Genomic DNA, 23728 nt, shown 5'->3' on the forward strand with positions numbered 1-23728 from the left:
ATTTTGAAGCACAGTATAAAGTTTCATCACAACACTGTGCGAACAAGCTGGGGAAGAATATGGGTGTTTGCCTGTTTGATTTACTGTTTAGGAGGAAAAAAAAAATTAAAGTATATAGTGTGACTTATGGCCGGTTATTAAAGTAACTTATTTACAAGCATTGTGAAAGGAGAGAATGATAAATGCAGCATAGCTTGGCTTTAGTAAGACTTTGAAAATAATTTTTATGTGATCTGGTAAGTAAGCAAGGGAAATATCCTGTTAATTAAGCTACAATGAAATATGTAGTTTATCAGGAAGGCAGACTAGTAACTGTGGATTTGCTGCCAAATTAGAGCCATGTTCCATTCACTGAATTCCACTAAGTCCTGTCCTGAATTGAATGTTCCTAAATTTTTTAATAAGTTTTGCTTTAACGTGTTAAGTGTTGGAATAAAGAGTTCAGTTATGATCGCAAGTGACGCCAATATGATGAAAGGAACGATGAGGCTAGAATTTAAAATGAAGCTTTAAGAAACCATCTAGAAAAATATACCATGGAGGAAAGGAAAGGGCTAATCACTATTTGCAGTTATCTTACAAAAATAAATATTTAGGAGGTGGGCATCCAAAAATGAAGGAATGGATAATTTTGGATCACAAACTGATTCTATGAATCACTCTGACTGTACTTGAGTATGAAGAGTGCTGGTTTAACATGTTTAACACATGGGAGTACTCCCCATTCTCAGATTAGTATCACAGCCTTGAAAAAGCCTCAGCTGTTATGTGCGGTCCACCTCAGCAAAAGAAGTACAGAAAGTCCCAAGAAAACAAAGTGAATGATGAGCAGACTGCAAGAAGCCTAACTGAAAAGGAAGGCTTAAAATGTTTGGATTTCTTTAATTTAGTGAGGACTAGGGAATCCATGTCTTCAAATGTCTAAGTTTTTAGAGAGATGGAGACAGAAGTACCACAAACAAGGAAAAAATAAAATTGTTGTTCAAGTCTGGTTAGATATTTTAGCAAGATGACTTAGAAAAGCAATAGAAAGGATTTACAGTAATTGCATCTAATTGCATTAGAGAAGTGAGGGAAGTTGAATAAATTCTGCTATTGAAGGTTTTTAAGACCAGACTTAGGTATGTTAAAAACTGTTGTTATTCTTGGGCATGTTTATTAACCCCAAGTGGATTTCCAGCTGTATTTTATGTATTTGTCCCCCAGTAGAGTCTCTGTATAGGATTGCTTGTTTTCTTTGGCACTTTCTTCTGACATTAGGTTAGTTTTTAATCTTTCTATAATCATCTTCTGATTCATTGCGTCATTTGCCTCTCCTTTTCTGGAAAGCCAGATGTTAACACTCAGTATTTCAGTTTTTGAAAGAAGTGTTGGCAATCTTCACGTCTGTAACGAGGTTTCTGTTGCAGTTCACAAACAGTGCACCATTCAGTTTAACTAAGTGTAGTCTGAACACTTGAGAATGGCACCATAGCTGCAGTCCTATATTATTTGTCAGTGGAGGTAATTCTGGTCCTATCAGAATTTTTATTCTTTCCAAGGAGAAAGGTATTTTGCACTTTTGGGAGGGCTGTAATTTGACTAACATTATCTTAATGTGTGTCGAAGGAATTGTCTTCACAGAAAGATTTAATTAGAACTTAAAAGTGCTGTAAATATAAACTCTATACAGTAGTTCTACAACATTAACAAAAATAAAAATGCTTCTAACGTAGTGTTTTATATAGTGCTTCCTCTTGTTTAAGTGAGCCCTTAGCAAATTTTGCAAAATAATTTAATGAAGCCTTGTGTTTTGTAGTATTGAAGTACTATGAGAGAGAGAGAGAGAAGTGAACACTTCATGCTGAAAGGAAGCTGTTCACTTACAGGTATAGTAAATAAAGTTTCATTATAGCATTCATGTAAATCATTATTTGTCTGTGAACTAAGTTTCATGACACAGACGAATTGCTGACAAATTCAGAAAATATCTGGATTTGCATAGAAGTGTCTCATAGCTAGCTAGTTCAGAGTCTAACCTTACCCCAAATAGTCATTGTTTTTGGATTTTGCATTGTTTATTTTGATTTGGTCTGGTTTGTTTCTGTTCATTTTAATATTAAAAAGCAAGTAGGAAAGGTGGCAGTTTTGGGTTTACTATAATAAATTTAGCTATAGAAATCTGTGCCAGATAATGCTTATTTTCTTTCACTCTTTTATGAATAGTTGACACTTTCTCAGTACTGCTAAAATGCAATATTCAGTGCTTAAGTTACCTAATGATAAGCATCTTGGGCAGAAGGGGGGAGTAGAAGCAACATGTGCTGTTTTTTTTCTTTCTGAATTCATAGAGTGTTTCATTTAGCTTTTTGCTTTAAAGTAGAACTTTCTCCTAACTTTCAGAGCCATAGAAATTCATGCTGTCATATAACCAGCGATAAATACATTTAATGTAGGAGGTGCTGAACAGTATAGCACAGATCCTCCAAGTGTGTGAATGTTTTGCAGCAAGATTATTGTGTGTTAAGGAGAAAAAATACTCATTAATGTGCTCAAGGGTATGGGCAAAAGTTTAAGTAAGCTAGAGATTAGTATGCAGTTTCCCACATCTAAAACCATCTGGGTACTTCATCCTGAAACTACTATCAGCTGAGAGTTAGAAAACATGTCCTGCTGTGTGAAGACATTTTGTCCAAATTCTGTCTTCAGTAGGAGACATAAATGTTATATTGTGTGTGTTTTATATATATATATATACTATATAATATATATATATATATATCTTATTTACGTATGACCATATATAAATATGACTTACATACATATGAGACATATAATGTACTAATCAACCTGTTTCAATTGTATTCTCTCACCTGTCTGCAATAGCCATGCCCCCTCTCGCTTTTGGGTGTAACAGAAGAGAGTAACAGTCTGCTGTCCTATCTACTGTTATAATCTGTGCAATTTAGAAACTTCATTTTAATATGACTGCATTGTACATAACATAGTAGAAATTTGAAAGTGGCTTTTAATCACTTTATGTAATACTATAATCATTACTTTTCTGAGACAGAGTATTTTGTTTACTTGAAGTCAAAACTATGAAAATAATGGAATCCTAGATAAATTTAGGGCATCTGACCTGACTGCCCGCTCAAAGCAAGACTGACCACTGAGGTCAGTCCTCAGAATTACATCCAGTTGAATCTCCAGCATCTTTGGACACACACAGCTGTTCAAAATCACCAGTTCCTATGTTTCATGTGGCTGTATGGCTGAGCTATGTCCTGTTTTATGTTCAGCATTCAGTGCATGTACATTCATTTCAGTGCTGGAATCTGCCACATGCCAGATGCTAAAGTCACCTAAAGCTTTACCAGTGTAAGTGAGAGCGCGGTTCTAAATTGCTTTGATGCTAATTATTTCTTATAACTGTTGGCTTGACCATCCATTTTAAGCTTTTATACCATTGGTAGGCAAGAGATTTTTTTGTTTTATTTTTCTTAAACTCGACTTGCCTGTTCAGTCTGAAAGCAAGAGTTGTGAAGGATGTAGACCTTATATTTGAAGTAAGAGTATGAATGAGAGTACAGCATCTCTTTTCCTTCGTGTTTGACCTGTATTGATCATGTATCATCATGCTGTAACATATGTTTGTCACAGCAAAGTGAAAGCAATTTCTGTCAGAATCCATGAAGCTCAATTGAAGAGTTTGGAGTAGAATGGCAGTGCAAGATACGAAGTCTTGAAATAGCTTATCTTTGTTTTAAGAGGTGTCAGAAGAGAAAACTAAAAGGAAGAATGCTTTTTTTTTTTTTTTTTTTTTTTTTAAAATACATATTTCATAATACAGAAATGTTTTGAGGGCCTTGAGGAAGTAGAAGGATGTACTTTCCAGGCAGCGCTAATAGCTGCAGCAAATGTACAGCTGTAGAGTTATATTACCATTCGATTTTTTATTATTTTTTTCTTTAAATACAGGCCCTGGAAAGTGACTTCTTTGACATCACATGTAGGATTTGCTGTTGCAGCCTCTTTGTTAGTACTCACTCCTGCCATCCAGAATTTGTCTCTTGTTCCCATTACAATTAAGGTGTAATGGGAGCACTGCTTACCCGCTACAGTCTAAAGTCCTCATCTTGGATTTAGTGGTTTGAATTCATTTGAGCTTACTTTGGTCTTTTTTGTAATGCTTACATACTCAGAATCACAGAGTGTTTTAGATTGGAAGGGACCTCCTTGCCATCAGGTTTATCATACAGCCACTAAAAAGAAAGAGTGCCTTATACTGTCATAGATGTATTTAAAATGTTTGTCTGAACACGAGAATGTGCTACAATCTGAAGAGAACTCTTTGTGCATGTCTCCAGCTGTCTGCAATCTCAATGGCCCAACTTGGGCATTGAGGAATTAAAGGTCCCAAAAGACCAGTGCCTGAGAGGGAGCATCTGCTCCTGAGGTCTTCAGAACCTTTAGTCAGAAATGAAGTCAAGCACAAGCCAACAGGGCAGAATGCATAGCAGTAGTTATGTCAAATGCAGCCATATCTGGATTTGCCATTGTGTTGCATCTGCCTCACTAACAGGAGGTTTAATGCACATCCAACCCACTGTAGTTCTGAGAGTTTAAAAATTCTGCATGAGACCACTCCTAATTGTGGTCTAATTATTTCTCATTTTGCCAGAGTAATTCTTAAATGACAAGTTCTCTAATAGTGATGATGGTTTATCAGTAATGTATGTTTCTAAGCTATTGTGATGAATAGGAGTTAGTTCATCTGTTTTGTGTTTTGATCAGTATAGTACCTTTTGGCATGACACTGCAGACAGTGTGCAATGATGTGTACATATGTGAAAGATTTTCTGTAGTCTGAAGCATATTTGTGAAGTTGTATTTAAAGATTAGCTTGTTAATGGTGTGTTTCAGGGACATGTAGGTAATTACTTTTACAGCTATAGATGGGTGATGCTGTCTTTTGAATGCAAAATAAGTTTCTTCATTCTAGCTGAGTCAGCTCTTTATTATATTAACCATTGACTTAGATGCATGCCAGTGATGGGCAGGTTTTCCGTTTGCTGTTCCTCTGTAAAAGCACAGTGCTCCCATGAAGATTTCTGCAGGCCAGCTGATAAGACTTGCTCCTGTGTAGGTAGATGCAATGTAATGAAATTGGATGTGTGTGTTGAGCTTTGTAAATAAAATGAGATTGACTCCAGCCATTATCTCATTTATCTCATTTACATTGTAAAATCAGCATCTACAGTATTGATTAGAGGATAATTAGTTAATTATGAACAGGAAAACAGAGTTATGTCAGGCTTGAGCACAGCCAGCTGTACTGCCTAAAATAATAAAAATATCCAAGGACATGAACAGATGGAGATCACTTTATTAAAGAACAAAGCAGACATTTCAGGTATAGAAATGCGTAATCAGGCTTTCTTGCTGTGAAGATGTAGCTGACCTGCATTTTGTATTTTATAAGCGAAAAATATTTTCCTTTATTATTATTTAATTTGCTAACTTAATGCACCAGAATCCACCTTTCTTCTTCAGACTCCATTTGCTTGTCATGTAGTGGGCATATATCTATCCCAATTAATTGCTGGAATGAGGAACACAACAATTTCTAATTTTGATGCATGAAGTGATTTCAGGGTTGTTAAAACATTGATAGTAAGCAATTATCTGTCAGTTAAAGATAATTTAGAAGGTTAGTTTAGCTTGTATTTGTGTGGAGCTCTGATTTTCAGAAAGTTTTAGGTCCATTTGCTAGCCAGACTGAAAATGACTGGGCACTTAATTGCAGTTATAGATTATAGACTTAACAATGACAAAAAAAAAAAAAATCAAAAAAATAAAAAGAATATCCACAAATAACTTTTCCTAGTTTAAGGGCAGTTTTGGAAATGTGACCTTGAATCTTCAAAGGTAACAACTTTAGCTTGATTTTTTTTTTAAAGTGGAAGAAGCTGAAGAGTTTCTTGGTTTTGTATCTTTTTTCCCTCAGCCTGATAGTTTAACACTGACTCTGTTAAACTGTTCTCAGGATGGAAGTGGGTGGTAAATGACAATGCAGTGTAGCTCCTTTGCTCTGTAAGCGTCCAAGTTGTGACTGATCTATGAGTACATCTACTGGAAGACTGTGAGGCTGTCAGCGTGACGCTTTTAGTGACCCAGCAATTTCGATCTCTTATTTAGTTTGAAAGTGCACTATGTTTTCTTATTTTTTGAATCTTACAGTGGATTTTCTGTCATTTTATATTTCTAGACAAAAGAACACAGTTGTATTTTCTTCAAGGCTTAGTCTTAGTTTACTATTGCCATTTTTTAACATGGACATAAGGTTTTCTTCTGGAATTATGAATTATGAATACCAGTTTTCTTCTCTAAGATATGTTTAAGGTTCACTTTTTGTCCCAATTCAATGTCAGCAAACAGCAGGCTCGCCAGACAGCTGACACACCATCTTTAACCACAGTACAGTCTGTATTCATCCAATTTTCCCAGCGTCATGCTCCAGGAACTTCAGGTTCTGTGAAGTTGTATTCATCAATACATAATTGATACTCCAATAAAAAGCAATATAAAGTAACTGTTTCAAAATATTTGACATAGTCTCATTTTTAGCTATGCTTTTTATATTTTGAGGATGCTTTGCTGTTTGCATTTTCTCAACTGTGCAAATGCAGATAGCAGCTATCTAGTATCTGAAACCTGTTTTGTGTCTGTGCATTTTCATAAGTGTTAACTCATTCTAGGAAAATGCAATTTTTGTCCTGTAAATTACCCAGCTTTGAAGTAATGAAAGTAATGATATAAATTGAAAACGCTCAGTTTTAATGGGGCTTTTGCATTTACTTTCACCACATTCTGGTTATTTCAGTCCAGCCTTTGCAGTCTTTCTCAGCATACTTCTGAAATGTGGCTGAAGATGAAGTTAGGAAATACCACCTTCTAGGTACCAAATTTTATACACACGATGAAATGTGGCAAATTGTAATTCTGAAAGGGAAACAGTGTTTGTTGAGCATAATATGTAACAGTTCTGTGTATAGGCAATTGCTTCAGAAAAAAAATGCAACCTGAATTGCTGCTATTTGAACCCAGATGTAGGTTTTTAGGATTAAGCTCTAAAATACTCCATGTTCATCAAAAATAGCATTGAGTCTTCATTTTATATTACTTAGTGGATCTCAAACAGCTTACTAGAAGGGAAACTAGAGAGCTCTGGTGAGCACTGCTCAAATGCAAGTACTTAAGTGAACAGGATTATAGGTATGAAATAGGTTAGTAAAAATGTATTTACAAATGAGAGAACATTGAGGCTGAAAGGAGGTTTGGTCTTTTCTTGAAGATCACATATGCCGTTAAAATACAGGAATATAATCTCCAAGTCAACCTTTTTGTTACTTTAACAAGAAATAAAACTACTTATATATTTAAATAGTTCATTTCTACATTAGAACTAAACAGAATGACTTTCTTGTGTAAGTTTTCAGTGTGTCGTTTGTCCTGGAATTACAATTGTATTATTACTAAATTATTCAAAGGCCTTATGAGGAGCGGCTGAAGGAGTTGAGATTGTTCAGTCTGGAGAAGAGGAGGTTCAGGGGAGACCTTATTTCTCCCTATAACTACCTGAAGGGAGGTTGTAGTGAGCTGGGGATCAGCCTCTTCTCTCATGTAACTGCTGATAGGACCAGAGGGAATGGCTTCAAGCTGAGCCAGGGGAGATTCAGGCTGGACTAATAAAAACAGTACAAACAGACCTTTAACAGTGCTCATGTCTTACGTACAGTGTGTGAAAACCCAAGCAACACAGATTTGACAAGGACAAATGTGACTACTTAGATAAAGTAGTTGTCGTCATAAAATAGTTACCTCTCTTGTATGTGGAGACTAATTCCTGTAGTCACTTGTGTATTTTCTTCTTTTAATACAGCAAGGTGTTCTGTTACTTCAGTCCTTCTGTGATAAAGTGCTTTTCTCTTTGTTGATAATTATAACACCTTTATCTTCTATCTAGTGGTGATCATGCCATACTCTTACTGCAGTTTTCAGAGATTTTTGCATGTTTTTGTAGTGGAGAAATTGGTATCAAGGGAAGCAAAGAAAGAAAGCCCAAGGAAATTCTTAGAGATTCTAATTCTTAAATCTTTATTTCTTACTTTTTTATTATTTGCAATGGCTTTCATCCAGAATTTATTTCAGAAAGATAATATTGCAAAGTAAATTTGAAAAAAGCTTTATTTTTCATATGAAAGGCTGTAGGGGGTATGCAAATAAAGTGAAGTTCTTTAAGATATACGAGAATATACTTTTAAAATATTTTTCTCCTTTTGAACATATTATCCTTTCAGCACTTTCCTTTTGTAAAGGACTTCCTATATTGTAGCATTTCTTCAGTTCTGGTACATTAAGAATAGGTGAGCAAGGAAATTACAGTATTTGTTTTGAGCTTAATATCTGGACTAAACAAAGTACAAAACAGTAACAAAAAGATTTATTAAAAAAAAAAAAAAAGTGTTATTTATACATAGGACAGTTTTTATAAATGAAAGATCACAGTGAAATATCACAGTCTTTTTAAATAGTCATCCCTTTCCAGCACACTGGAAGAGAATCAGAAAATGTTTTGTGCCTTTATTTATGAACTACATAGTTACAGTTTAAAATACCTAATTTATAGCTGTAAATTATACTTGAATTATTGAATGCGTGAGTGATTCACTGTTTGCCTTGTAAAAATAACAAAGTGAAATGACTATGAAAAATCAATATTGCCATTGTTTAATAAAAAATACCTGAATAAAGGACAAAAATGAACTGGCTATATTCTTTTCTTTGATTAGCAAGTCTCTTAAATAATATCATTTATATGAGATAGTGATGAAGGTGATGCATGAGTGTCTGCATTGGAATATTCCAAATTTGGCAGAACATACTTGGCATTTGAAAATTACACTTGAAGAAAATGTACTTTTTGTACCCTGACAATGGATCAAAGAATCTTGTGCTGAGAATTGCAGGAAAGCTCAGTGTAAAATAATACAGGAATACAATTTACATATACATAGGTTTATTTATTTTTTTCTTTCACAGATGCGATGAATGCAGACTCTGTTACCATTTTGGCTGTTTAGACCCTCCCTTGAAAAAGTCTCCAAAGCAAACTGGCTACGGATGGATCTGTCAGGAATGTGACTCTACATCTTCCAAAGTAAGTTAATTCATCCTGTGAAGTAGTTGGAGTTTTTGCCATCTCACAGCTGTTGTTGAAATGCTAAATTGATCTGCTCTGAAAAGCAGGAGGTCATAAAATAATGATTTCAGATTCTCTGTAAAACAGGTTAAAAAAAAAACACCAGAATGTATGCAAAATGAAAATAATCAATAAAGAGAATTTTATTATCTGAGTTACATGTTTTCTCTTCATATTGTAGTGTTCTCTCTGAGAAAGGAGTGAATAAGTGTACTCTATCAGGATTGATAATATTACATAGAAGTGAAAGTATTTTTGGATTAGTATAGAACAAAAACCTCTAAGAACAGAGATAGCAAATATGTCTTTGTCAAAATTAATGAAGATGGTTTGATTGAATAAATCTGTTGATTTTAGTGGGTTTTGTTTGTTTGTTTTTTCAACTACTGCTAAAAATTATGGAAGTCCTTAATAGTTTATATTGATGAGTATGCCTTGATCAAATATATGACATTTTAAAGTCAGAATTAAAATTCTGACATAGATTTAGATTTTATCTCTTAATACTATAGACAGAAATAGTACTCTTCTGCAGTACTAACTTACTAAAAAATAAAAATGTGCTTCTTTGCTTTTCTGTACAGAAGTTTCCATAGTACTACATTCTCTTCTGTCATCACCTTAACCTGGCAAGAAATACTATGTACTTAATTTTTAAAATTGGATTTACAAATTCATCTGGTACATCAGTGTTTTGTTGGTTTTTTAAAATTTATTTGTTTGTTTGTTAAAAAAAAAAAAAAATTAAATCTGGAATTTTAGTTTGTTTGCTACTTTCTTGGTGTTTGCAGAATATTTTCAACTAAAAAGGACACAGCTATTGCAGAGGTGCTGTCATAAGTTATGTGTTGGCATATGTGGATGTTGCTCTAAAGAAGCAGATACCAAATGTACAAGTATAGTTTTTGACTCGTGACTAGGAAGAAATGGTTCTCAGTTTCATGTGGTGGGGGAGTTAATTTAATTCTTCTGTAAGGAAGTATGAAGACAACCATCGGAAATTAGCTGTCCACTACATTTTGGACATCAAGAACTCTCTCTTGAGTACCACTTACATGGAATGGACATTCCAAGAGTGAATTGAAATTATTGAAGTTTTGTTACCTGCTTAAACCAAAACAGGTCCTTGATAATGTTAGAATTTCCATCTCCAATTTGCTTGACTTCTTCTGAGTAAACAAACTCAAAAAAGCAGAGTTTGTAACTTCTTCTTCAGGAGATTAGAACGTTATGTACCAGATAAAAAATATAAAATACTTTATTGTGTAAACTAAGTATGATTGACATCATTTTAGTGCAGGGCATGTGTTAATTTTAAATTGAAAACCACAGTGTTTTGAAGAGTAAATGAAATTTACTGTTAGATTGACAATGTATTTTGTATTATGTTAGTGATACAAATTAAAAAAAAAAAAATGCTTGTTATTGTATCTGATTTTCTTTTTCATTCCGTAGAGATTTCTAAATGAGTATATTTAAATAATAAAGTCATTTGCACTTTCAAATTTAAGCAATTTGAATGGTATTTGAATGAAAATGGATATGAAAGGTGCTGAAAAATTGTCTTATGAGGACTCCTTGTGGTTTTGGGTAGCCACTTTCACATCGCTTTTTCACAAAGCTGTACAGAGAAATGCTCTGAAAAAGCTGCATATCTCTCTCTGTTTTAAAGTATTTTTCTAGAACATTTGCATGATTTTACTCTATAATGTGTTACAAATTCAAACACTTTAATACTGAGTTACACTCATTGCAAACCTTCCTTAAAGTGAATGTGGTTTTAGGAGGTTAGGGCTTTCTTTATGTACTTCATCATTTTTGCATTCAGTTTTCTATGTGGTTTTACTATTGTGTTATCTATCACGATTTGATGAGACTTTTTCTGCCCCTTGCTAGAGGGAGTAGTCCCTCAGCAGTGTATTTAGAGATAGGGAGAGGAAAGCTGTAGAGAAGTTTGCTTGTTTGCTGCACTCTGCCTGACCTATGGATGAATTGCAAGCTTGAGCTCCCAGCAATTTCAATCTCTCAGTCACTTACTAAATCCAATTTTTGGTATGTCACAGTGAAGTTTCTAGTACGGATTATAGCAGCAAAATAGGATTGAATTTCCAGCTTTTGCCAAGGAGACTATTGTTTAGTTTTCATTCCTTCAATGTTTTTCATCTGCTATGATCCAATTTAAATCACTGTTAGTGTATGTGTTTTAAAATTCTGTAATGATGTCTTCTGCAGCAGTCTTGGCCCTTGGAAACAATTGGTAAGTAAATTACACTAATTCAGTGAAGAGAGGTAATAGTGCATTGCGTGTAATCTTTAATGGGTTTTTACTTACAATTACAAGTTGCAATTTTGTATGTTCAGGAAGATCTACATAGCACTGGCAGCAAATAATGTATTTTTATTTTCTGCTTTTACTAAACACTTGTTGATGACCATGGTGTAAGAGATGTAATGTAGTGATAATAAATCTACACTTTACATTGCCATCTATTACAAGTGTGGATGTTCTCCTTCTGTTCTGCTCATACAAGTCACAGGACTCTCAACAGTTGTGTCAGTTCTTCCACCAGCATGGAGGAAGAATTCCCATATTAACCTGCCTGTCAAACAACAGACAGGCAGAGACTGCTGTAGGGCATGAGGGCAACAGCTTCTCTGCTGATAATACTCACCGTCACTTGATGGAATGGGTGAAGCTCACTACTAAAGTCTGACAAGGTCTCTCATCTCAAAAGCCTTGTAGATTTTGTTACATCACATGAAAGCTGAAGTGAACCCATAGGCTCTCCATTTCTGTAACACCATCCATCTGCCTGATGTGTTACAGTGTGTTTTAAGTATTGTCAAAAAGCACTGTAAATCCTAAATGTCATGATAGTTTCAAATAGTGATATTCAAAAGGAAAATAGAACATTTAAAAGTATAATTTCATAAAAACAACACAAAATTTTTATTATTGTGATGTATCATTCAGTAGGAATTAATGTGGCCTGCCCATGTGTTTATGATGTGATTTAAGGGCTCATTATGGGGTCTCATTATTACTAAATGTGGGAATTCAGGAATTCTTTCTATTGCCTTCCTTTTAAAAAGTCCTGTTTGAAGCATCTCTTTCAATTTCAAAATTTTGCAAAGTACCAAGGCAGCAAAAACTTGAAAAATATATCATGCTAGTTGCAATGACCATAGTCATTGGCTTCTTTGGTTTCTATTTGCTCATTTTTGTGTACAACCATTTTTGCAAAATGCTGCAGAGTGTACATGTCAGGTCATTATTTGAGTGCTGCAAGATCAGCTGCCTTGCCTGTAGACTTCTGTTTAGTTTGCTTTTATTTCATCTTCTTACAGCATTGTGTTTTTTCAGTGGAAATAAATTGTCAGAGTATGTGCATAGAATTTTCATCTAAACCCCTCAGTAAATATTTTCTGGAACTACAAATCCATGACACACCAGCCCTGGCAAGTAGTATTTTTTGCATGCCTTTCATGTTGGAAAGCAATTGTGGACACTTTTACTTAGTAGCAAAGCAGCAGCACTTCTTTTGGTGTATCTGGCTTTCAAATCTTAATTTGATCAGAAAAAAAATGAAGTTAATTCTTTTTGTCTATAGAATTTTATGCTAATAAAATGATGTGAATTTTTAAGACGTTCTCTGAGATGAGAAGTTTCTCATCTGTTCTTGGTTTGTCAATTTCATGATGTCTTTAATTTTTAATTTTTAAAATTATTCCTGTATCTCAGAGTGTGTTTTCTCACCCTTGCAAGTGGCTATGTTCATAAATAAAAGTAACAGCAGAACTAAGAAATCCCAATGTCAAGCTCTCAGAATGTAGGAAATGCCCAAATTAAGATTGTGTGCAGCACTGTATTCTTCTTGTGGCTGTGCATGAATTTATAGCCTTTAGTAAGTTCACACTGTATTTTTTCTGCTATAGAACCTATGCCTTTTCCCATTTAGCTTTTGGAGGTCACTGAAAGAGAATGATCTGGGTTGAGTGTTAAAAGAAAATACTGTCTTCAGGTTCTGCAAGACACAAAACCAAAATGATCATTTCAGGGACAGAAAAGAAAAAGATTGCCCTTATGTTTGAAGTAGGCTGTGACTGGAAGATTGAATTTTACCCTTCTCTCACCCCAAGCTCCTGTGCATGCTAGAAAAAATAAGCAGATGTTAGTATTAGATGTTTAGTTTTTTTTTTTTCCTCATTTGCTGCTGCCTAGCTTGGATCCTTTGGCCTAACATGCAAAAATGCTGAATTCTGAGAGCTGCAGCTGGTGATGGTGTAAGATGGTGTAAGCTGAAATTCATCACAATGATGTGATCTGGATTATTGCAACTGAGTAACAAATTTACGGGATTTTTAATTCTTTAATCCTCGTGTCTTAACTTCCTGTTTGCCATTACTGTGCTCTTATTTGAGACATTTTCCTTAAATTTCAATGGATTGTTCTGTCGAGCTGCCTTTTCCTATCCATGGTCTGTAGGGGCTAAACGTTTTAGATTAGTGAAGGGATTAGTCTGAGTGGAATTCTGTTTGCTTGAGTACTCGTAGAAGATGATGGAATTTACATTGCATTGACATACTTTATCCAGGCATTTGCTGACATTCAGAACTGTGCATTTCCAAGAAAGTGGAAATGTTTTTAAAGTGGAAAAGTTTTTAGAGGTTTATATATATGAGAAAACACTATTTTAATATGAAATGTGAGTTTGACACAAACTGGTAATTTTATATTTGTGCTTAATCATGTCTTATATATGTTTTATAGTACTTTTGTAGTTATCGCTCAGTGCAAAAGTAGTTATATTTAAAACACATCTTTCCAAAAATACACATAAGATTTTGTATTATTAAAGGTCCTTTGTATTATCTGAAACTTTTTTTTAATTACGTATTCTGACAAAGGGTGACTGCAGTGCTTGTAAAGAAGCTGTGACCCTAATTTAGTCAGTGCAGTTTCTTTTGAGAGCACAACATACAAGTAAATGTTCTGCCACCAAGGCAAACATCACTGTACCTGGAAAATGACAAATGAATACTGTTAACAAATTTGCTAGCTGATGGCAGGCGAACATAAATTGAATTTTTTTTCCATTTTGCTTTATGCAACACTTTTCAGGCTTAACTCAGTGTTACAGAATAGTGAATTGCATACTGTAAGTGACCAGATTTGAAAAGATGGAATCTATTTTCACTTCTAATGGGTGTGGATATTATGACTTATTTTTTTATGTGCTGATCAAGAACAGTACAGTCAAACATTTTTGTATTTGTTCATATATTTTAAAACTTTTTGAGTAGAGTTGAGTGATGCTACATAAATCACCTTGGAACGTGTTCTGTCATACAATAAAAGCTTTACAAACATGTATATTTGTATGTGTATAGATATATATATATATATATATGCTAGAAAATACACATTTAAGTCCTTGTCTTCATAAATTTGTGAGCAGCCATGAGGCCTTGGACACCATTGAATGACTGTCTTGAAATTAAACAAGAAGAAATTATCCAAATGTTAAGACTGTGTGAAACTTTAGCAGTGCTTTTTTATGAACTTTGGTAATGCCAAACCTTGTCACAGGAAGAGCTTTGTCTGTCCAGAGAGTTCAAGAAAAAAAAAAAAGTCACATTACAGCGTAGATTAGTTCTTATCAGTTGGCCAGTTAATACTGCCAAGTGTGTTCTAGCATTTGCTCCCCATATTTAGAAAAATTAATTGGTGCAGCCTCTGTTATTTTCTGGCAAATAAATGTGAAAGATCTATCTATTGAATAATTTATACCATAAAATGTTCCAAAAATAATCAACCTTGAAATTAACTTAAGATGAAGCTTGATTTATATAGAGAGGATAAGTTCAGGATAGAGTTAGTTGGTATTAAATCCACAAATGAATCCAAATAATCAGATACACTCAGTTGCCAGTACATCCCATAGTGTATGTAGGAAGCTTAGGTTTTAGTGAGAGAAAAAAAAAAAAAAAAAAAAGGTTAAGCACTGTAAAATATGTTTGGAATGGATATTTATTTGAATTCTTCTCCTCAACAAAATCAGTTCTACCAGTTCCAAACACCCTGTGTCACTGGATGCCAAATCCTCATCTTGGACTTCCAGTGCTTGTGCTTCCTACTAAGTTCAGTTTAACTGTAACCAAAAGGTGTTGTGAAAAAATGGGCAATATGCTACAGCGTTCTCTTTTTCATAACCTTCTCTGAACAAATCTTTTTGACTGGTTATTCAGAGGGCAGTCGATCTAGTGCCAGCCAGAAATTAATGATATACAGTTGTTCCAAATTCAAAAAAGATTTCTAGTTTTGAAGTATGACATTGGAATAGATCAGTGAGTAATAATAAAAGTGATTAAAAGATAGGGCACCAATTAGGAATTCAAAGTGAAATATATAATTTATTCTCATATTAAATTTTGAAAAACAAACAGAAAAAACAGTTATAATAAGCTTGGTAAGAGCCTGTTGTCCCAGATTTACACTGCCCAGCAGTTTTAAATAGGTATTTTTGTTACTAAAACTCCACTTTAATAATATTTGGTCCAAAAATTGTTCCATTTCCAAGATTCATTTTCTTAGCTAGGAGACAGAAGTCCCGTGCTGCTTCACTTCATTCATATTCTTTCATAACCCAACAATTCAGAATCTTTTCAAAACTGAAATTTTGCACACCATTACAACTTCATTTTCTTAGTGGGGGAACAGTAGTATAATACAATGCGTTCTATTATATTGAATGTTTTATAACAAAAGCAGAAAAAAACATGATGTTTCAAATAGTACTGAAAAGAGTGATGTTTCTTGATGCCCTATACTACCTTTAAATTGAAGCGATTTAATTTTAGAAGGCTTTGTGTCTTATAAGTCAAAGTATTACTTTTTTGCTTTACTGTAACTAAAAAAATAATTAATGAAGTGTAAATAAACAAAGGTGGCTGTGTTTAGAATCAAGCTTGGTCATTAATTTTCACTGTTGATAGAATACTCTTGTTAAATATTGTGACCATGCCTGGGGCCCGTAGTACAGGAATAATGCAGAGCTTTTGGAGCAGGTCCAGAAGAGGGCCACGAAAATGATTGGAGGGCTGGAGCCGCTCTCCTGTGAAGACAGGCTGAGGGAGCAGGGCTTGTTTAGCCTGGAGAAAAGAAGGCTCCAGGGAGACCTCATTGCAGCCTTCCAGTACTTAAAGGGAGCTTATAAACAGGAGGGGGAATGATTTCTTGCGTGATCTAACAATGATAGAACAAGGGGGAATGGTTTTAAAGTAAAAGAGGTGAGATTTAGGTTGCATGTTCAAGGAAAAGGTTTTTTACTCAGAGGGTGGAGGCTTCTCAAAGAAGCTGTGGGTGCCCCATCCCTGGAGGTGATCAAGGCCAGGTTGGATGGGGCCCTGGGTAGCCTGAGCTGGTGGGTGGCAGTCCTACCCATGGCAGGGGGGTTGCCACTAAATGATATTTAAGGTCCTTTCCAACCCAAGCCTTTCTATGATGCTTATTCATATCTAATTTAATAGGTTCCTGATACTAGTGAAGTGTCAGGCTTAGTGATTTGAACCACTTAGTATAGCGATGATACGTTTTTAATGCATCTAATCTGAATAAACACAATCTAGTGTTTAAGCGTTTAGAACTCTAGATGTGGTTTAGTTTTGATAGAATAACTATTATCTAGCATAAAGTAATGATTGAGGAAAGAAAATCTCTTCACTGGGCAGCAGTTAGAAACACCGCTGCTCCTCCTTACCTTCTTTAGGTTATGCTTCTAACAAAATCTGCTTACAATTATGGTTTATCTGGGAAATAGCTTTTCTACTGAATTATGGCTTACACTTCTTAAGCCATGACAAAATGAATTTGCAGCCTAACTTGCTCACTACCACTCTATTGAGTGGCAAGGAGTCTAAGCTGGGATCTATCTACAATTGGTAAAATCCAAAAAGCAGTTATTATTGTGTCTATAAAGCCACTAAACCTAGTTTTAAGCTAACTCATCATAAGAGAATAAAAGAAAAGGAGCGTACATTTTCAACATTGAGCAGCACCCCAGCATAAGATGATTTTATAACTCCTCTCTGGTGCACATGCTTTCAAAGTACATGAGAAGGCTGATGGAAGAATACTGCCTGAGAAGGATAGGAGGAATGCGTCCTGTAACTGGAAATTTTATCATTTGTGCTTTTGAAAATTAATCTCTAAATATCTACAGCTGTTGAGTAGCATTGTGATTGTAATGAAGGGAACACATAGAAATGTAAGCAACATGAAGATAGCAGTTTTAATCCAGGTTTGCTCAGTTTTATATTCCCTTCAAAATGAAGCAGGAGAAGGAAAATGCAAGTATGTGAAAGTCACCAAATTTTAGCTGCCAAAGTATTATAATTTACCCTACCGTAGAATTCCAAAAATAATGACTGAGCCTTTAAAGTATTTATAGGGGCTTTTTACTGATAGTGGCGTCATCAACAAATTTACCAGTAAATTGTAATTGACCAATGCTATTTTCTGTTAACATTCCAGTTGCAGATTGTGATTGTTATCTGTTTTTTAGTGGAACTCACATTGATTCTGAAAACATATGGAAATGAATAGAATGATCTGTAAATGACTTCCTTTTTTGTTTTTTGTTATTTTGTTTTTTTAACTTTTCAAGCCTTGATTAAATTTTTGGCTTTGATGACCAGATGCCAGGAGGGCTTTTGTAAAAGCATGTGCAGTGTACATAATTTTTTATAAGTTGCATATTCATTCAAGAATTGAAGACTGTCAACAGAAAGTAGCAAGAGATGTGTACTTTACAATTACAAAACAAACAAAAGGAATCCTGAGAAGTGCAGGTTGTATCTGAATTCTGGTGACATCCTCATCCACTCTAATTTTGCAAAGTAGAGTTCTGTTGCTGCTGAAAGCCTATTATGTATATTTCTCGCCTTATGTCTTACACAGAACTAGAAAATATGTAATTAAAGAAGAATTATGTGTCTTGATTCCTCACAACTGGTCTCAACTTTATTACTCTGAAAATTAACTTAGCACCTGTAATCAAATCCTGTATGTTAGAGGAAGAATTAGATCTTTAATTGTTAGTCTCTGGATAGGATCTGAACATTGTATTGTAGTTTTCTAATTGCCTACTCATGTTTACTCTCAAGACTGATTTTATTTTAAAGGGTTTCAAAGAAGGGCAGCCATGTATGCCACTTTAAGAAACGTGTCACTCATCAGTGTAAATTAATAATGCTGCCTATACAAAATCCAATCATATTGAATCAGGAGAGAGAAAGGAGAAGGGAGGGAAGGGAAAAAATTAAAAAACACACAATTGAAAAAATGCCATTTTATGAAGTGCTAAGCAAGTAATGAATTTTAGCAGAGTCAAGATTTGCTTTTTGTGGTAGTGTTAGATAGTTGTTGTGAGGTTGTTGCCATTCCCAAATAGAGATTCTTGTAGTGCCAGCCACGTTTAATCACATTTTGCAGAAGACAGCTGGGCATTGCTGATTTGTGCTGTGTCAGCCACTTTCTGTGCAAAGGAGTGCCTCACCACTTGAATTTTAGCATTCTGTAGCAGAAAAGTTCCTTCTTCTTAAAATTGGCTCAGCAAATATCTTGTGTGGGAATATAAGAGCATTATAATTAGCTCTACCAAGAAAGTGCACAAATACTATGTGGGGTTTTAAGGTGGCTTTTCAGAAGATTTTCACAAAACCTTTAAAATGCATATTGCATTGATAAATTCTGGCAGCAATTAAGCTTATCTCAGATTTTTGTAAATGTGTCTTTGGTAACAGTTGAAAATTATTATCTGGTTCAGTGGTTTGAAACACCTTTGAGCATGTTTGAGAAGTCTTAAGTGTATTTAAACTGCACTGAACTGTACCAGAAAGGAAAAAAAAATTATGTATGGAAAGCCTTGGAATGTGTAGATATCAAGGTTTCTTCCAGCTCCTGGTCTTGTGAAGACTGACGGGCAGATGGTATCATTCCAAATGTGGTATAAATAGCCATAGAAGAGAAGTGTCAAAAAGGAAATAAGAAGATCATTCAGTATTTATGGAAGGCTCAGAAGTGTACTTAGAGTGAGTTAATCACATTGCAGGTTTATTTTTGGAAATAGAAGGGCATCAGCAGATTGATTCAGTAATTGACATAATGGATGCTAAATGTGTAACCAGTCCTGTGCAATAAATAAGGGTACATATCAGATATTAATCATTTTATCATTTTATCCAGTGAATCCTTTTTTTCCATGCAAAGCAATCTGCCTCAACTAAAGAACAGTGAGTTAAGTAACCTCTAGATAAATATGGTTTTGAGCTCTCTTAAGCAGAAGAGAAAAGTCAGCTAGAGTCCACACTGTGATTGTTGAATGAATGACCAGTGAATTTAGGGAAGCGATCAAGCCTATTCTACAAGTAAGGTATTAAATGTATTAATGTGTCTGTCTATTTTTGTTATTTAGGGGAAAAAAAAAAAAAAAAAAAAAAGGGTTTAGATTCCACAGAGCTTTCAGTTCAGTGAATCTCTGGAGAAGGAAGGAAACTTGATAATCCAGAATGGTTCTGCATGCTGGTGTGCTCATTTCAGGATCTTAATCAGAGGTATCTTAGTTTGCTTTTTGGTTAAGATCAGGAATGCATTTTTGAAGCAAATCACTCAGTTGCCACCAGTTGCAACACTTTCGTTTGCATTACAGCGCAGTCTCAAGAGCGTGCAAACTGGGTTCTTTTCAAGGGACACTAAAACTGGAGATGGGCAGGCAGTCGGTATGGCCAATCTAGTGATATTCTGAAACACGTACAACACATTTGGCTGATCCTCAGCACAAGGACTGTTCCTGCTGCATGACAGTAGCTGCCAGTGTTGGCATATCTTGGCTGTTTTGGCTGTCCCTGTGTGTTGTATTGGGACTTGCTTGTGTAATTCAATCTTCAGTCTTTTATGATCTTTTGATGAGGCTTATCAATACTTTAACTTCAAAATATATTAACTTCAGAATGTTGTTTGAAAATGCATTGTTTGAATATTCTAGTGCCAGTTTGTGCCTTCAACTTGCTTGCTTACTGAGAAAGGAGGATTAGGAAAGGAGGATAGGGAAAGCTCTGTTCTTTCATTCAGTCAGGGCTTGTTGTTCATTATTTCTGACAGTTGTGTTGCATTTTGTTGGTTGTTGAAAGTGGTCTATAACGAAGCCCAAAATTTGTTTCATGGAACGTAGCCTTGTTTTGAATTCATCAGCTCTGTAATTCTAGTCAGGAATTTCTTCCATGCTCCACTGCCCACAGTAATGCATGTCTGGCACATTTGATTTGTTCCATCACGTGCTTTCCATAGTCTTGTTCGTATTAATCTGGGCTGTGTGTGCCACCTTCTCCAGGTTGTGCTGATGCCAGCCGTGTAATCCTAGCTGATTCAGAAGGGGCCTTGTCAGCACTTAGGAAGTATGTTTGCATTTTAGAACATTCTATTCTCTCACATAAAGCTTGGGATCTGGCTGATGTTTATCCTTGGAGTAGAAGGATAAATACTTCTATGTTTCATATATACATTACGTGGAGATGTGAAGAAGCAACATCAAAAGAGAGTGATTTAGGCATGAAATGACTATTAAAATCACTCTTACATTTGCTGTATCAAAGGTATTTGTGTTTTAGTTTCACTGACTACAAAAGCTATTCCATTCCCATTTTAATAAGAGATTTTGTGGAACTGCATATCAGTAGTCTCAAGGTAGAAAGTCTAAAATTTAATACATAGATATATTCAGTTCAGTTATTGCATTTTATAATTTGCATGTTTGTGTAAGCACTGTGTGCATAATGTTTTTAGCTAAAGCAACTTAGTCTTCAATGTTATTTAAGGAATTATATTGAAGAAGGTCTTGGTGTGTGTTTTTAAATACAGATTAGAAACAAAAAAGATTTTTGCTTTAAAAAGATAAAAAAAGGAAAATAAGCCCCCTAAAAATAGAGAGTAAGATCTATATTTTGAGCTAATTTAGCCTCATCATTCCATATATCATTCTTGGTGTTCTTAATTAGAGAAGAATGAGGAATTTCCAGGCCTTTTTGAGGATGCCTTCAAGCAGTAGCAGTAGGTTTGACCTTTCAATTCCTGCAGGCTCAGCAAAAGATGGCTGATAAATGTCACCTCTGAAATTGTGTCAACTGGGCTGCTCCTTCCCATTTAAGTAAGCAGCCCATTGTCAGTGCAGCTCAGTCTGACAGAACAAAACATCCGTATGTTTCAGCTGGCTACTTTGCATTAATAAGAGTATGTATTTCCATTAGTAGCTTAAACTTACTTCAAAGTATTCTTGAGTTACTGCACTCTGCTGACCAGTATGGATGAATAAATCAGGGGCACTTGCAAAATAAGATTCATAACATAATTGGTTGAAGTTCATTAAAGGATATCTAGGATTTTTTTTCTTTTTTTTTTAACTTTGCACATTTTACTCCTCCTTAAAAGGAGGACATAAATATTTTTATTTACACGCTCAAACATAGATGGATTCATTTCTTAAAATATTTCATAGCCTTGAAGAAACATTTTTGTTCTCTGCCTTATCAGAGCAAGTAAAATATGATACCTTTTGAGATGGGGTCTAGAAAGAGAGAGAGAGAAGCAAAATGGGGTAAATTAATGGGACTGCAGAAGGACCCCTTGGCACAGAAGGGGAAATGTGAGCACACAAACATTCTTAGGAATGTGAAAGCTCTACATGGAGGAATACACAAAAAGCCTCTCAGGGGAGAGCAGAGCGAGTTAAAAACTTGGGCTGTGGTAAAGAAGAGGGCACATAGAGCCTTCTCCCAGAGCAGGATAGAACAGCTACAAAGCACTGAACTACAGGCAGATAAGTGGATGCCATATGAGGAAAGTTCAGGGAGCTATAAAATGTATGTTATAAACTCAGAGTGCAAAATGATGTGCTATGCAGTCTCTTTATTTCCTCTTATTACTGGGGAAAAAAATCTGGAAGTGGGGAGATATGAAAACTGATTCTGATTTGATAACTAGCCTTTGACAATTCTGTGATGCTTTTGGCAATTGCGCGTTTTAACATTGCTCTGTTTTGCATTATGTTGGGAAAATCTGGACTTCAAGGATTTGAAATGCAAGAATCAGTGCTGATGAAGATTTAAGAAGCTAAATAAATATTACTTTAAGGACATCTCAAAGGAAAAAAAAAGCCCTGTGAATGTGCTGACCCTATCTTGAGAATTAAGTTAGATGGTACAATTTAAAGCTTTGTTCCGACATCTGACAGACACGCTCTGCATGCTGATGCATAGTATTGAAGATTGTGTGCTTGAAAGAAAGTCTTTTCTGAGCTACATTCTATTTTTGTTCAAATAAAGCAGCTGTTTTTTGAGCAGAAATCTTCTCAAGTGCTCAGTCTTGTGGTTTGAGCAGAGTGTGAGGCAAGCATTGTGAGCAAACTTCATGTCTGCTTTCCCTCTGACTGATGGAGTGGTGTAAAGCAAACTGCTTGGCACAGAAATCGCGTGGGTGAGCAGCTTGGCCCGAGGGGTAGGAGTAAATTTGCTGCTGTACCTTACTGTACAGCTAACAGTGCTGTGTTCCTAATAACTTGTTGGGCAGTATCCTGAATCACGGTGAGAAAAAATTACAGAACAATAACTAGGAGGAAAGTGGTGTTGAGAAAAAGGGCGAAGTACTGAGTTACTCTTATATGTAATGACAGCAGTGTTGTACAGCAGTCTGACCAGTATATTAATAGTCTGCAAACAGGTATTCATATAAAATCTGTCACACCAGATAATTACCATGTTATATAAGCCATAGGGGATATAGCACAGGAATGATAGATGTTGGCTTTTTCCTTTTATTGAAGAAATTCTAAAATCGATCATGCAAAAAGATGCTTATATCGTTACTTTTGTCAGCAGTTTTGAGCCACGGCATATCTGTGATCAGTGGCTTTAAACAATGACAGTAACAAGAAAGGTATACTCCTTTGTGCTATGTACAAGATATGAGGTTAGTGTCACAAACCTATACTTCAGTGGTTAATCCTAGTGTTTACGTATTTTTAAAAATTATAGCACTTTAACAGCTGATTTCTTTAAGACTGCTCAGAGCATTCAGGGTCATAAAAAGCAGGCATTGAAAGACAGTTTTCGATTGATGGGAGAGTTAAAGGGAAATATAAAAATGTGGGAGAGTTTGATTTTAAAAGGGAAGGATTCATTCCACAGAGAGGTAGGATTACCACACTGACTTAATGCAAATGTGGAAAATGTGTTGATTAAAAAGGGAATGTGAATTCAGGTTCCGGAGGTGAGTGGTGATACTTTCAGGCGGTAAGATATTCTGCTGTTTGCTGTTTCTATTTGCATAAGATAAAGTTGGAAGAGTAAAAATGAAAAACATTATTTTGAGAGTGCTGTTTCTACCTTTAAATATATGTAGATTGCTGGGTTGTTTTTTTTTTTTCATTTGAA

General features: G+C 35.1%; 1 protein-coding gene across 6 annotated transcripts in view; it reads left to right on the top strand.

Moving 5' to 3' along the window:
* PHF14 (PHD finger protein 14) overlaps positions 1–23728 on the top strand; it is a 152587-nt gene that overhangs the window by 88979 nt on the left and 39880 nt on the right. For 3 of the 6 annotated variants that reach the window (XM_052696939.1, XM_052696938.1, XM_052696940.1), the window contains exon 17: positions 9085–9202. In XM_052696939.1, the coding sequence (XP_052552899.1) occupies positions 9085–9202 (118 nt within the window). Of the gene's footprint in view, positions 1–1798; positions 5199–9084; positions 9203–9828; positions 9966–10035; positions 11688–23728 lie in introns of those variants that run through there. The other 3 variants (XM_052696941.1, XM_052696943.1, XM_052696945.1) reach the window with 3 other exon arrangements.

Source organism: Tympanuchus pallidicinctus, unplaced genomic scaffold (genome assembly GCF_026119805.1).
Source record: "Tympanuchus pallidicinctus isolate F22 unplaced genomic scaffold, pur_lepc_1.0 scaffold3, whole genome shotgun sequence".
NCBI lineage: Eukaryota > Metazoa > Chordata > Aves > Galliformes > Phasianidae > Tympanuchus > Tympanuchus pallidicinctus.